Consider the following 14,249-nt stretch of genomic DNA (forward strand, 5'->3'; position numbering starts at 1 on the left):
ATCTTCCCATATTTTTAACACTCAACACAACCTTTTTGCATAGCTATGCCTCTCAAATTCGTTGTTCTCCTCATCTTTTTCCTCTCCCATCAAGCTCTCTCTTCTGCTTCCGAGCCTCGCAACCCCGAAGGTACTTACTTCCTTTTCTCTCGAAGTTTCTTTTTCATTAATTCATATTATTAATATTAACAATATATTGCAGTGGAGGCTTTGATGAGCATAAAGGAAGCTCTAAATGATCCACACAGTGTATTAAGCAACTGGGATGAATTCTCCGTAGACCCTTGTAGTTGGGCTATGATCACTTGTTCTTCTGATTCCTTTGTTATTGGCTTTTTTTTTTTTTTTTTCCTTTTCTTTTTTTTTCTTTTTTTCTCCCTTCTTAGTTTCTTCTTCCATTCTCTTCTTATTCCTATTTCACTCCATTCTCTTTTTTTTCTTTCTTTTTTTTAATTATTTAAATTAAGAAACTAGAATTTTTGTTTTTTTTTTTGTACAGGGGAGCACCGAGTCAATCTCTCTCTGGAACTTTGTCTTCAGCAATTGGAAATTTAACCAATCTTAAACAAGTGTGAGTGAAAACTTTGGCTTCTTTTCAACTTCATTTGTCTTTTACCTTTAACTCATACTTCAAATTTTCAACACCCTTGCATCACTTTCCTCGCCATCCTCTTCTATTTTGTTTTTAGTAATATTAGTTACAACGTTGTTCTTGTCGTTTTGTTTATTGTCGTTCTGGAATGTATTTGGACATTTGGTTTTATTAGTTTTTTGTGTGTGTTGGTGTTTTAGTTTTTTATTTATTCATGTTTGTAACTGTGATTCGATGTTGTTTTCTATGTGAACATTGATATGAACATTTGGATTTGTAGGTTACTGCAGAATAATAACATCTCAGGCAAAATACCTCCGGAACTTGGAAAACTTCCCAAGCTTCAGACTTTAGATCTTTCAAATAATAGATTCTCTGGTTTCATTCCACCTTCTCTGAGTCAATTCAATAGTCTTCAGTACCTGTGAGTAATTTCTTTTACTGTTTCCTACTTTTGTTTATTATCTCACTTTACTTTACTTTCCCTTTAATTTTTTGAATTTTGAGATGCTGCTACTTCTTTATTGTGCATCAAATCTTCTTAAGAACTGTAACATATTGTATATTATTTTATTATATATATTATATATATTATATAATATTATATTATTAAATGTGTGACACATTATTTTATTTGCACGCAATGAGAGCAGGAGGCTCAACAACAATAGCTTGTCTGGACCATTTCCCGTTTCACTGTCAAAAATCCCACAACTTGCTTTCTTGTGAGTATGGTTATTTCACTTCCTCCTTCTCACACGTCAGAAGGGTTTCTGTATTTACATTTTTTTTCAACATTTTTTGCTTAAACTCTGATATATGCTGCTAACGTTATCCATTCAGGGACTTGTCTTTTAACAATCTCAGTGGACCATTGCCCAAGTTTCCAGCTAGGTCATTCAAGTATGGTCTCCCTCTCTCAAATGTGGACAAAATAGTGTTCTATTCTTTTGAAGTAATAATACTTTTGTTTCAACTGTCTTTTGTTTTGATTCACTGTTTGTTTGTAGTATTGTGGGGAACCCTTTAATTTGTGCAAGTAGCTCTACTGAAGGCTGCTCTGGATCAGTTACCCTTATACCGATTTCTTTTTCTCAAGCATCATCACAAGGTATGATGTTCTACTTCTACCTACACCTCATTAACCTGGTTCTTTGTCTTTTTTCATACAATGTTTTTAATCCATGGTATATTTCCATTTGTAGGAAAACACAGGTCCAAAAAACTAGCAATTGCACTTGGAGTAACCTTTAGTTTTGTTTCTCTTGTGGTCCTATTTTTGGGGATCTTTTGGTATAGAAAGAAAAGACAACATGGAGCCATCTTGTATATTGGTGGTATGTAACACTGGAATAATGGTTCTTATTATAGATTATATAGTACGAAATTATATGGTGTTAGAATATCAGTATTTTTTATGTTGGCATTGTTGCAGATTATAAAGAAGAGGCAGTTGTTAGCTTAGGAAATCTTAAAAAATTCAGTTTCAGAGAGCTCCAACATGCAACAGATAATTTCAGCTCTAAGAATATACTTGGTGCTGGAGGTTTTGGCAATGTTTATAGGGGGAAGCTTGGAGATGGCACGATGGTGGCGGTGAAAAGGCTGAAAGATGTAAATGGTAGTGCTGGAGAATTACAGTTCCAAACAGAATTGGAGATGATAAGCTTGGCAGTTCACCGCAATTTACTTAGATTAATTGGTTATTGTGCTACATCTAATGAAAAACTTCTGGTCTACCCTTATATGTGTAATGGCAGTGTGGCCTCCAGGCTTAGAGGTATTGGTTCTCTCTGTGCTAGCCGCTAGCAGTCTTTTTCTTAATGAATGTGATATATTTGAAGTGCAGTTAGACACTGCTATTATCACATGCACTTGGACCTGTTTTTTTAATCTTATGATCTGCACTTGTCATGTTTGGGTTCATATGTTTACAATTAGGGGACCTTGAGGGCGGTATTGCATTATGACATGGTCTGGGCCATGGGATATTATATAGTATATATTATTATTTTTTTCTTCAGTTTTTGAAGATTAAATAGGGCTCTCAGATGTACCTTTTAATTTTAATCATGCAGTCATACTCATAATTTAACAGCAGCAATAGAAATTTCTGTGAACTCTTGGAAAATAATTTGACTATTTGTTATGTGCATCAAAGTGATAAGCTAGAAATGCTGAGTATTCAGATAATTAGGGTTGTAAATTGATGTTATTTATTTCTCTCTGTAGCAACTGTTAAGAGAAGTGATAAAGCCAGTTGGTTTTGTCTTTTCTTTAAGAGTTCTGCTTCTGCCGTTTGCATATTGTTTACCATATGCTGTTTATTGCAAAGTATAAATTGGTCATTGAATCTTAATACGTTCACTTTCCTGGTGTTTAATATCATGTTTGTGATGATGTAATAGGAAAACCAGCTTTAGATTGGAACACAAGAAAGCGGATAGCAATTGGAGCTGCCAGGGGCCTTTTGTATCTTCATGAGCAATGTGATCCTAAGATAATACACAGAGATGTAAAGGCTGCCAATGTGCTTCTAGATGACGATTATGAGGCTATTGTTGGTGATTTTGGCCTTGCCAAGCTCCTAGATCATGCTGATTCCCATGTCACCACTGCTGTTCGTGGCACTGTTGGGCACATTGCACCGGAGTACCTCTCCACTGGCCAATCATCTGAGAAAACTGATGTGTTTGGATTCGGCATTCTCTTGTTAGAGCTTATAACTGGAATGACAGCCCTTGAGTTTGGGAAAACCTTGAATCAAAAAGGTGCTATGCTAGAGTGGGTAAGTCTATCATCTGCATTCAAAAGAAACATTCTTTTGATTAGTATTTGACATGATTATTTGCTAGTTAAACTAATATTTTAGCTTATTCAGTATACGGTGTTTAACTTTTTGGTGCTTGTGTCTATTGAATACCATAACACTATTATCGAAAAGGGGGAAAGAAAATTATAGCATAATGTGTTATCACATGTTTAATGATACGTCATTAACTTGAAAATCAAGTGTTATGAATGTCTACACATCCATATGTACAATATTGTAACTGTAATTGTAAATGTTATAACTCATCTCCTTAAACACCTCAACATATTCAGTTTTGTCCACTGCGGCCGGCCACAATAAGTTATTAATTGCTAAGCAATAAGTCAAAATATTAGCTTATATTTGTTCATCATGTAATTTTTATTATCTGCTCTAAAGTGTACTTCTAGTGGATGAGACATTTTTGCATATGCCACAGTTCATATACCTATTATGGTAGGGACGTTTAAATTTAAATGTGTGATATGTATAAATCATATTATGATAGTAAACTTAATAGGATTCCCGAAAAAAGTTTCTGAATGCTGTGTAGTTGTTGACACTTCACACCAGGCAGAGGCAGGTACCTGCCCCTGGTGCATATCCTTGAAATGAAATACATAGGTTTAATAATAATTGTTTATACTTGAGTAGACTAGAGATCAAGTTTTTGTCGGTGTTGTGACAGGTTAGGAAAATACAGCAAGAAAAGAAGGTTGCAGTGTTGGTGGACAAAGAACTAGGGAGCAACTATGATAAAATAGAGGTTGGGGAAATGCTGCAAGTAGCTTTACTTTGTACTCAATATTTAACAGCACACCGACCAAAAATGTCTGAAGTGGTCAGAATGCTTGAAGGAGATGGACTTGCTGAGAAATGGGCATCAACACATAATTATGGTAGTAATTGTTGGAGCCATAGTCATAGCAACAGTAGCAATAGCTCCTCTTCTCGTCCTACCTCTGCTTCCAAACACGATGACAGTGTTCATGATCGATCAAGCATGTTTGGCTTGACGATGGACGATGATGATGATCAGTCATTGGATTCCTATGCCATGGAACTCTCTGGTCCTAGATAATTACAAAATAAAGAAGAAAAAAATGGTAGGAAGGTACAAACAGGAGTGGCATTTACCAGTGGAACAATCATTGGCTAAACTTTACATACCTACAGCCAAACTCCAGATTACCATGTCCTTTTTCCAGAAGAACTTAAAGTTTAAGACAAAAAAGGGCATAAGTTAATTTGGCTTTAAATCTTTAAAAGGAAAAGGAAATTTAATTATATTAACTTTGTTTAGTCCATCATGATATAAGATAACCAGTGTATATATATTCTAATACAATTGTCATTTTGGGTTGCTAAAGATATCAGTAGAGGAGTAGTAGTACATTTGTACTTATTATGTTACTGTTCAATTTGGATGCAAAATATATAATGGTAGACTTTGTATAGGGTGGATAGGGAACATCATCAGATTCTTTGCTATTCAGTATGAAGCATAGGCAAGAGGATGATGTATTTGGCAGAATGATATGTTTGACGGTTGACTGAAGATGAACATTGGGGCATTAGGTATATGCAATTCTTCAAGTGTTGTTTTGGTTGCCGTGTGAATTGTGATGTTCAAACTTGATAAGTATGAGTGAAGTATAAACTTTCAGCTGTTAGGGGTCATTTTCAATCTGATATTTTTGCAGGGTAACGCGCCTATTCATTTTCTTTATTTGGTGTCTTTTCCTATGTTCTTTTACCTTTATGTCTTGTTTGTTTTCTTCATTAGTTCATTGCTTTAGTCGATATGCCTTGTTTCTTTTTATTACCAGACCCCAGTGGTTGTTGTTTTTCTGACTCATTGCCGATTCCTATACCATTTTCTGGTGCACTTATGCTGCTACATCCTACTCATGCTTTGTAATATTTTGTTTTAATAACATAGAATAGCATCGTTATTTTTGTGTGATATTTTTTAAATTTTATAATCCAATTAAATATCAAAGATTCGATTTGCAGATTATTGGAAAATGAATTTATGAAAATTGATACCCGTCAAATTTTATGTTGGTTTTTGAGAATGAATTATATCAAATATAAAAAATTTCTGATAAACTAATATTTTTAATATAATTTTTTTGTTATTCATCATTTAAGTTTATCATTTGAAAAACAAACCTTTAAAATTTATCAGTTTCAATTAGAGACATTTTGAGGTCCAAAACTAAAAATGACAATGAGTAGGTACCACATTACCATTTACTTGCCCTCAATCTTAATAAATACTTGTATTTGTGTGGGTATTAATTTTAATCCCGAACCTTTGTAGTTGGATTAAAAAAATTGTTAAATAAAAAAATATTGTATAGTTTTAGCATAATTAAAAAATATTCGAAATTCTTTAATATTAAATTATGAAAATAATAATTTAAAGTATTTAATTTTTTATTAAGTATTAAAAAATGATGTAAATATTTATTTGATTTAGTTATATTAATAGAAACAAAATAAATTATCAGATAGAACACAAATTTATTTGAAACAAAGGAAATCATATTTAAAAAACAATTAACATATTTTATAATATTAATTAATTATTAATTTTATATATGTTTTAATTATGAAATATTTTTATTCCACACAAAAAATTGAAAAATTTAAACGACTTTTATTCTGAGTTTATTTTATATTTTGATTGATAGATTAAATATTATTAGTTAACATAAAATCTATATCTTTGTTAACAATTTTATGATAATAATAATAATAATATGTTATGAGTACTAAAGCATGCATAACCGTTTATTTTCCACCGGTAATTATTTATGCCCTCACCTGTACCGATAATATAGATTTTTACTCTAGGTATGCCATAAATATGGGTTCAATTTTAATTGCTAGTCAAAATTCAAACTTGTTGTATTAAATACTACTACTCTATTAGTTTACTTTTATAATTTATGCAGCTGAATTTTGCAACTCAACGATACTCTTACTTTTGTCAGCGTGTCTTCCAATAACTATTCTATAAAAATTGATGTGGGTGTACTTTAAGGAGAATAACGAGGGTTTAAATTTCTTTGATGGAATTAATATGTGTTCTTTATTGAAATTTAAATTTATCTTTATACGATAAATATGATATGATAAATGTAATTTAAGATTTTTGTATACATACTAAAAAAATATAATATATTAAAAAAAAATTATCAAAGTATAAATTTTAATTTTTGGTGCATAGTATTTTAAAAATTATGTATATACTAATCATAAAATATTAATATAAATAAATAATTAAAACTATATAAAAAATTACAAATAATTTGTATTTGCTAAAATCACACTTATTATAGAGCGGACAGAATACTATATATGAAGCGAATACAAAATACAAAATTGGTGTTTTGAGCACATGTAGGTGGGAAGCTAGAAAATGATTTGAAAAGAGGAACCGGGCAGGGTTAAGAAAAAATGTAAATCCACTGAAGTCCTAGCTTTACGCTCATTAGCAAGTAAATTTATTTGTCATTCATTTTTTTATTAAAAAAAATGTGTCATATGTACCTGCAAAAGACTCCATTGATACTCTTTTATTTGCCTCAACTAATATGGTTTCTTATAATGAGAAAATGTGGGAGAAGTGTAACACGATAACTTTTTAAAAATTTCCATCAACCTGAACACAAAACAAGTCATGGTAGCTTTCAGAAACAAGTCATAGTGCATTTTTTTGGGTGGTATTCAATGTAATTTTATTATTACTTTATTGACGTCATATTCAGTGTATTTTATTAAAACTATTCCGTCTGTCATGAAAAAAATAATTAATGATATATTAGTTCATTTGTTTTGTATAAAATAAAGAGAATAATAATAATTGTTGCATTTAAAAAATATTTCAGATTACCGTGCACGCTTGAATTAATGAATTTAAATTTAAAAATAATCTCCGGAACACAATAGATGGTAGAAGACAGAAAAGTTATGTTTGAGTCGAAGAAAGTGGGTCCTTCTTCTGAAGATTACTGTTACGTTACGCCGGTGAATCGTTCGTTAAGCAGCCAGCCGAAGTCTTCCTAATTCAATGGCATCGTCTTCATCCTGTCCCATTCTTTGCGCTTCCTTCAACCAGGATAATAGGTCGGTCAATTATTATATATTTCTATTTCAATTCAATTTCCCTATTTTTAATATATTCATTCATTCTTCTTAATTAATTGAATTGCAGTTGCTTTGCTATTGGCACCAAAGATGGTTTCAGAATATTTGATACCAATACAGGAAAGCTCTGTTATGAAAGAGGTGCTAATACTAATTTCTTCAATTCCATTCTTATTCTCATTCTCATCATAACTAACTATTTGTTCATTCATTCCTTCTCGTAGCTGTTGGAGGTTTCTCTATTGTTGAGATGCTGTTTACCTCAAGTCTTCTTGCTATCGTTGGGGCTGGTGATCAGGTACTGCCCACACCTCTCATCCTAGGCATGTCCCATTAATTTATTTTCTCAAATTATTATTAGTGTCGTGTCCAGTGTCCGTGCTTCATAGTTTACTACTACTGTAATAATTTGAGTTTGAATTTGGGGTTTCTCTCTCTGAATCTCTGATTGTGTATTCTTTTGCAGCCATCATTGTCCCCTCGTCGTCTCTGCTTATTCAATACTACAACTGAAGCTCCTCTTAGAGATTTGAACTTTCTTACTTCAATTCTAGCTATTCGCATGAATAAAAAACGGTCATACTTTATTAACATGCACCAATTTGATTTCATTGTTTTAACTCTTTTTATTTTTCCCAATGCTTAGTATTGCACTGCTAAATGCTTCTTTTGTGTATTTCGTTATTATGTAAATAACACAACAACTATATTCTCATTTGATTTGAGGAGCTTACTTTTTGAATTAGTTTAGTTAGCTTTGAAGTTTCTTCTGTTGCAAAAATCCGCAAGAGAAAAAAATATAGATAAAAGTCCAATGACCTGATCAGCATATATGTCTTTGACCATTAAGAATAATCTTTTCTGGCTTTGTTTCTCTCTGATGCAGACTCATTGTCATTTTACAAGACAAAGCATATGTATATGAATTGAATAGTCTTTCAATCTTGGACACTTTTGACACCGTGCCAAATATTAAAGGTGAGTTTGAAGTTAATACTGAATAAGATTTTACTCTGTCAGGAAGGTTTCTGATAAGCATTGTTTTTCTTCCGAAGTACTTGATATGATTTTATGAATTTCTTATTTCCACATACATACTATCCCTTGATAGACTAGCACCTTTCATTTTGACCTTTGGATGTGTATAGGTCTCTTTTTTTCCTATGATAAAAAGAAAGAGCTTGTGTTCATGCCTAACTAGGGAACCCATCTTACTAAGATGCTATCATCTCAAGCTTCTACCATTATGTTCTATTAACTTAACCTCCAGTTTAATTTATGGATGGACACTTAAGATCAGAAGCATCTAGTGAAACAACATCATTCATAAATGAATTTAATTAATTAATTAATTAACTTATTTTTAAACCAGTACTTTTTTAAGGTTTTCTGACTTGTTTATTTATTTAGTTAGTAAGCTGTAGCTGTTAGATTATTATGCTACAGGCAACGGGAATGTGACAAAAATCAATTAAATATTTAGTTATTCAAAGCTGATTGTTATATTACGCATAATTTCATATAATTATCTAAGACAATTTTCACTGCAGGACTTTGTGCTTTTTCCCCTTGTTTAGATGCTTGCTACATGGCTCTTCCTGCCAGCACCACGAAAGGATCGGTATTGTTGTACAATGTCCTGGATTGTAATTTACACTGTGAGGTTGTTCCCAATTTTCCTTTCTAAATTCCTTCGAATGATAAGATAAAATGGCTTTGTTTCATTCATAATCACGAGTTCTTTAGCTGTTGTGCGTTCACTGCCTTGTAGTTGTAGCTACAATAGTAAGTGAGAGATGAAAATTGAAGATATAAATCTTCATGTTTTTGAATTTTTTACTGTTACTCTATTCTTCCCTGCCTTCCTGGTCCAGTATTTCTTGTTAATGTGAACAAAAAGAATCCATTCTTCTTTGGAATTTTAAGAACTAAGTAACTAACATATTAATCAGTTACATGAACTGTATGTCTTAATTTCCTTATTTGGGGAGCGTAGTAGGAATGGTTTCAAGTACACATGAATAATTGACTTATCTTATTATTTTACCTAATGCCTATTTGTTTTTTTATTACTGATGTACACTATTATATATTGAATCTGAAATACAGATTGAGGCTCATCGTTCACCGCTGGCTGCTATGGTCTTTTCTTCTAATGGAATGTACATAGCTACAGCATCTGAGCAAGGAACCTTAGTCAGAGTTCATTTGGTTTCAGATGCAACAAAGGTGATGAATAATATGTTGTGTCCTTTTGAATACTGATAAGTGATATTAATGGCATTAGCCATTATTTCTGGTATCTTTCCACTTTTAGTGTTTTCCTCTGCTTGAAGCTGAAAACTATATCAACTTGGTAAAAATTTGCAATTGAATCAAATAAGGGCACAATCCTTTACAAGGTCACTTTAAGTATAAATCATAGTAAAACACACTTATAGGCCCTTTACTAATACTGTTGACCTTGAGAGTCCAAACCTAAATATATTGGTTCTAATATGTCAATAATATGATATCAAATCCTGTTGAATGTTTTTGTCATGTAAGTGAACTGTTAAATCCTGTTTTCTCATCGTATTTTCATTCAAAGCTAACTATTTACTGGATGAACAATTTTCATTTCTTGCCCAATTTTTCCTATCTATGTTTCATCTTCCATTGCCTCCTGTAAATCTGTACGAGAATCTAAAATATAAAAAGACATGCATCCATTTGATGATGTGCATGTCTTTGAATTTGGATACATTGAATCCAGCAGATGCGATTTTTAGTGAACAATGAAATAGTATCTAGCATATAGCCATATACACAGATTTGAAGCCTAAATAGAAGTCATACTATGTTGCCATCCTGGTTGTCAGTGGAAAACCCTCAAAGTCTCTAACACGGAAATTGAGCCCTTAAGTAGTGTTCTTCAGAGTCATTCATACATGAGACATTCTATGTGACAGTTGTTTATGCTTTTGATATTATATCTGTTAAAAAATTCACTCTAGGTGTAAAATCTGACAAATGTTTTTGTAGCAGTCATATAGCTTCCGAAGGGGTTCATATTCATCTACCATATTTTCTCTTTCATTTGGGCCATCAAAGCAGCTTCCAGATATTCTTGCAGCCACTAGTTCCTCTGGTTCTATTCATCTTTTCACTCTCGGATTCGCTTCACATCTGCGGTGAGAATTTCAATTTTAAATATTATTCCGCACTTCACTAGACTACTTCATTGTATATAAATCAACATGTCTCACATGGGTTTGGATTGCTTTACATCATTAAAGGTTGAGCTGCATGATTTAAAAAGCAAACCTCTAATTACTGTGTTTGGCTTAGAAATTGCCAAATGGACTTGTAAATACCACGAGCAAAGCTAAATAGTGAGAGAGAAAAAACTTAATGTCGGTTTTCTCAATTATATTGGGTGAAAATTAAGGGCCACATAAGATAGATTACTGTTAATTGAATATTTCATTCTTGCATGCTTAAAGAAGTGAATGACATGTTGGTCTTTGCATGTTCAAATGTTTACAACCCTTTGCGTAGCTGGTTTTAGTAGTACATATAATTTGGGGAAGCTTCTATTACTTTCAGAATTTTATTTCTGTTGTTTATTTTAAATTATTTTTCTTCCTCTGTAATGGATTTGGAAAGATGTCCTATTTATGTTTGATGACCTCACTAGGAGCAAGAGATCAAGTGGTTTTCTTGGATCAATAATTCCTGATGTTGTGAATGATGTGCTCGATCCTGCTTATCATCACGTGCTTCATAATGCAGTTCCTGCAGGAGTCAAAAGGTTAAGTAATTTATGTTTCTAGATTCATGTCTTAGATATTCTATATCGGTCTTTGTAGACGAGCAATCTTTTACAAATACAATTCTTACTTTTATAATCAAGATTGCTTGCTTTATCTTTTTTGAGGATTTTATTGTGTCTTCGGTTTATCATACAGCTCTGCAGTAGTTTGCAAGGTTGAAAATGTTGTCGACACCTCCACCTCGCCATCTGAACTTTTAGCTTGTAGGTGAGTGCCTCATTATCCTGGTGATCTCGGTCAATTGCTCCATGTGGCAATATCTTTATTTGATGTCCCTGTCTCTCCATTTTCTAAGTGTTCGATTTTGACTTTTTATCTGTACGGCTAACAGACTAAACTGAAATCTTGCATATGGCATGGCTTCTTTTGAATGAATATGCTTCTCTTACATGTGGAACTATGGTTTATCACGCCACTTTATATGACCTCTTGGGTTTTACATATTTAATATGAAGAAGTGAATTTGTGTATACATGCATGCATTTTTCCAATGCTACCATTGTTCGGACCATAACACTGACAATCTATTTAGCAACCAAGACAATATGTGATTATGCATGTCGGAGATTTGATGAATATGAGATGTGATGTGAACATAAGTAGTTGTATATATGCAGCTTTCTGTTCCCAAATCCCAGTCTTTGTTATTGCTATTGCCTATTGGTGGGATTTTTTAATTTCCTGTCTGCTGATATCAGGTTCAAAGTGTGATATATCGTAAAGGTTCATTGTTGCCTTTTTCCGAGGCGTGTAGTTAACATATCAATGCTTTTTTGTGCATTGAATGTTTAAGATAAAGTTTACGATTTATTCAATAAAAACTGCCACCTCTCTCTTGTTGTATACCAAAGGTGATTGGTCCAAGTCACCGTATCTAATTTCACGCCCTGTATTTCAGTTTTCCACTTAGACAATATGTTCTAGTTTCCTGAAAATTGATGTGCATATCCATGTCTCAAAATGTTAGGGCCTTTTAGGTTGCTATGATTTTAAATGGAAAACTCGTAATCCAAGATAGAAATGTACAACATGGAGGTGTAGAATTAACTAAACAGTTATAAGTCATGACCAGAGAAATAGATGGTCTCTGCTTTAAGCTGCGTTTATCGAAGTTTGGTACTCCTTTTTGGGTTACAAAGGTCTACGACTAGCTCCATACGATGATACCTATTTGTTTCATTAAATTTCTGATGTCAATTTGTTTGCTAAAAGTTAATGTTTTTCAATTTTCCAGGGTCAACATGTGTGTGATAACTTATAATGGCTACTTTCAAGAATATAACTTAAGTATCGATGCTCAGAAATTGTCATGGTCTTTAGGGCGTGAAACCAATCTTTTAACTGTGACCATGGATAAGGTTCCATAAATAGGAAAGTAGTAGTTTTCACTGCCCCGTCTATAACTACAAAGCTTGGGCAATTACATGCCACACTTGGTGAAACTTTCCAGAGCTACCATTGCTACCAACATCAAGTGCCTACTCAGAGAAACGTCCAAACTCAATCCAGAGGCATATCTGCTTCCAACGTGAATGTGATATGTGGAGGAAATCATGATCCTAAATTTCCTATTGATATAGTATAGAAAGGTATCAATGTAAATTTATTTTACATTACTCCCCCAGAATGTCATGGGAGTGATTGATCTGGTCCTTACATCGAAAATACATCTAATTTGGATCTTGTAATAAATTTAAGTGTACTAAAATTGATTAAACCGATAATTTATTAATGCTAACCAATTATTAATTATATTGCTATGTATCGTTAAATTTCTGGCACAACTTAAATAAGTATTATATATGGTTATCTCAAAAGATGTATTTACTTATTTGTTAAAGACCCTGATAGTTTAAATTTTAGCGATGTTATTAGGGACTTCGCATGTTATCTTTTTCTCTTTAATCTATATCAACTATTACGGTGAATAGGAAATTAGTAATCGCTGTTTTTTCCGCCTAATTGATTAGGTTATTTTCATTGTTGTTGTGTTTGGTGAAACTCTTTTGCCTATTTGGAAGAAAAAAATTGTATTTTCAGAAACTAAAATAATATTTGAACTATTTTATTTTGCATTGTTTTACCCATGCCCAAAAAGTTTATTCTTCATTTTTGTTTGTTTGTTTTCAAATTATGGTGAAAGAATTCAGCAACTAACCTGCATTAGTACACTCTTACATGCATTCCTCTGTAAGGTGGTGTTGACCGCCGCCACAGGACAACAGGTATATTTGACAGTGATAATGGTAACGATTAACGAAGTAGCGTTTATAAAGTTACGGTTGTGGGCCACACGCAATAGGACCGACATTTTTTATTTTATTTTTTCTTCTTAAAGGAACAAAAGTGTAACGGTTGAGTAGAGAGGGGAGGTAGGCAGTTCTGTGGCTGTGCGGTGCACGCCCCATCTCGTACATTGTGTACATTGCAATTTCAGTAAGGATTTAAGAGGCAAATTTTAGCACTCAGCAAGGAGATAGACATCAGTAGCATCAGATATAATTGTGTTTGCTAAAAGCAAGTTATGAAGATCACAAAAACGTTCTGAGACAGAGTTATTGAATTTGATTGTAATCAGTCCCACAGGAAGCGAGAATATCATGTTGAAGTTCACAATCGGAGATCAAAACTTTTTCACTCGAAAGAAAATTTAGGAGCATATGGACAAAAATAAACTTCAAAAACAGCCATGTGAGATTTACAACACCAAGGTCATATCCATTTACGCAATTCCACACTATTCACTCTTGAAATGTTTCGTGTCATTTTATGTTATGCATCTTTGCGGACTTGACAATTCTTAATCCAAATATCCGGTAGAGATTAACTCTTAAAAGCACTTTTATAAATTGTGTATAAAACATACATGTTC

At 32.8% G+C, this 14,249-nt stretch overlaps 2 protein-coding genes across 4 annotated transcripts; both read left to right on the forward strand.

Moving 5' to 3' along the window:
• The first annotated feature begins 1 nt into the window (after window position 1).
• Window positions 2-5,133, forward strand: LOC101497889 (probable LRR receptor-like serine/threonine-protein kinase At4g30520). Its single transcript, XM_004507713.3, has 11 exons — window positions 2-130; window positions 203-335; window positions 500-571; window positions 873-1,016; window positions 1,246-1,317; window positions 1,436-1,495; window positions 1,603-1,703; window positions 1,798-1,929; window positions 2,028-2,372; window positions 3,001-3,380; window positions 4,093-5,133. The coding sequence occupies exons 1-11, from the start codon at window positions 46-48 to the stop codon at window positions 4,483-4,485; spliced, it is 1,917 nt and encodes a 638-aa protein (XP_004507770.1). The 5' UTR covers window positions 2-45; the 3' UTR covers window positions 4,486-5,133.
• Window positions 5,134-7,346: 2,213 nt separating this feature from the next.
• Window positions 7,347-13,129, forward strand: LOC101498211 (autophagy-related protein 18b). Of its 3 annotated transcripts, none has more exons than XM_027337139.2 (11): window positions 7,348-7,541; window positions 7,630-7,703; window positions 7,787-7,860; window positions 8,029-8,138; window positions 8,449-8,540; window positions 9,113-9,225; window positions 9,672-9,791; window positions 10,587-10,735; window positions 11,242-11,355; window positions 11,513-11,584; window positions 12,612-12,893. In XM_027337139.2, the coding sequence occupies exons 1-11, from the start codon at window positions 7,486-7,488 to the stop codon at window positions 12,742-12,744; spliced, it is 1,107 nt and encodes a 368-aa protein (XP_027192940.1). In that variant the 5' UTR covers window positions 7,348-7,485; the 3' UTR covers window positions 12,745-12,893. The 3 variants fall into 3 exon arrangements, with proteins under 3 accessions (XP_073220141.1, XP_027192940.1, XP_004507771.1); XM_004507714.3 differs by having other exon boundaries at window positions 7,349-7,541; window positions 10,590-10,735; window positions 12,612-13,129; XM_073364040.1 differs by lacking the exon at window positions 11,513-11,584 and having other exon boundaries at window positions 7,347-7,541.
• Window positions 13,130-14,249: the final 1,120 nt, after the last annotated feature.

Source organism: Cicer arietinum, chromosome 7 (assembly GCF_000331145.2).
Source record: "Cicer arietinum cultivar CDC Frontier isolate Library 1 chromosome 7, Cicar.CDCFrontier_v2.0, whole genome shotgun sequence".
Classification (NCBI taxonomy): Eukaryota; Viridiplantae; Streptophyta; class Magnoliopsida; order Fabales; family Fabaceae; genus Cicer; species Cicer arietinum.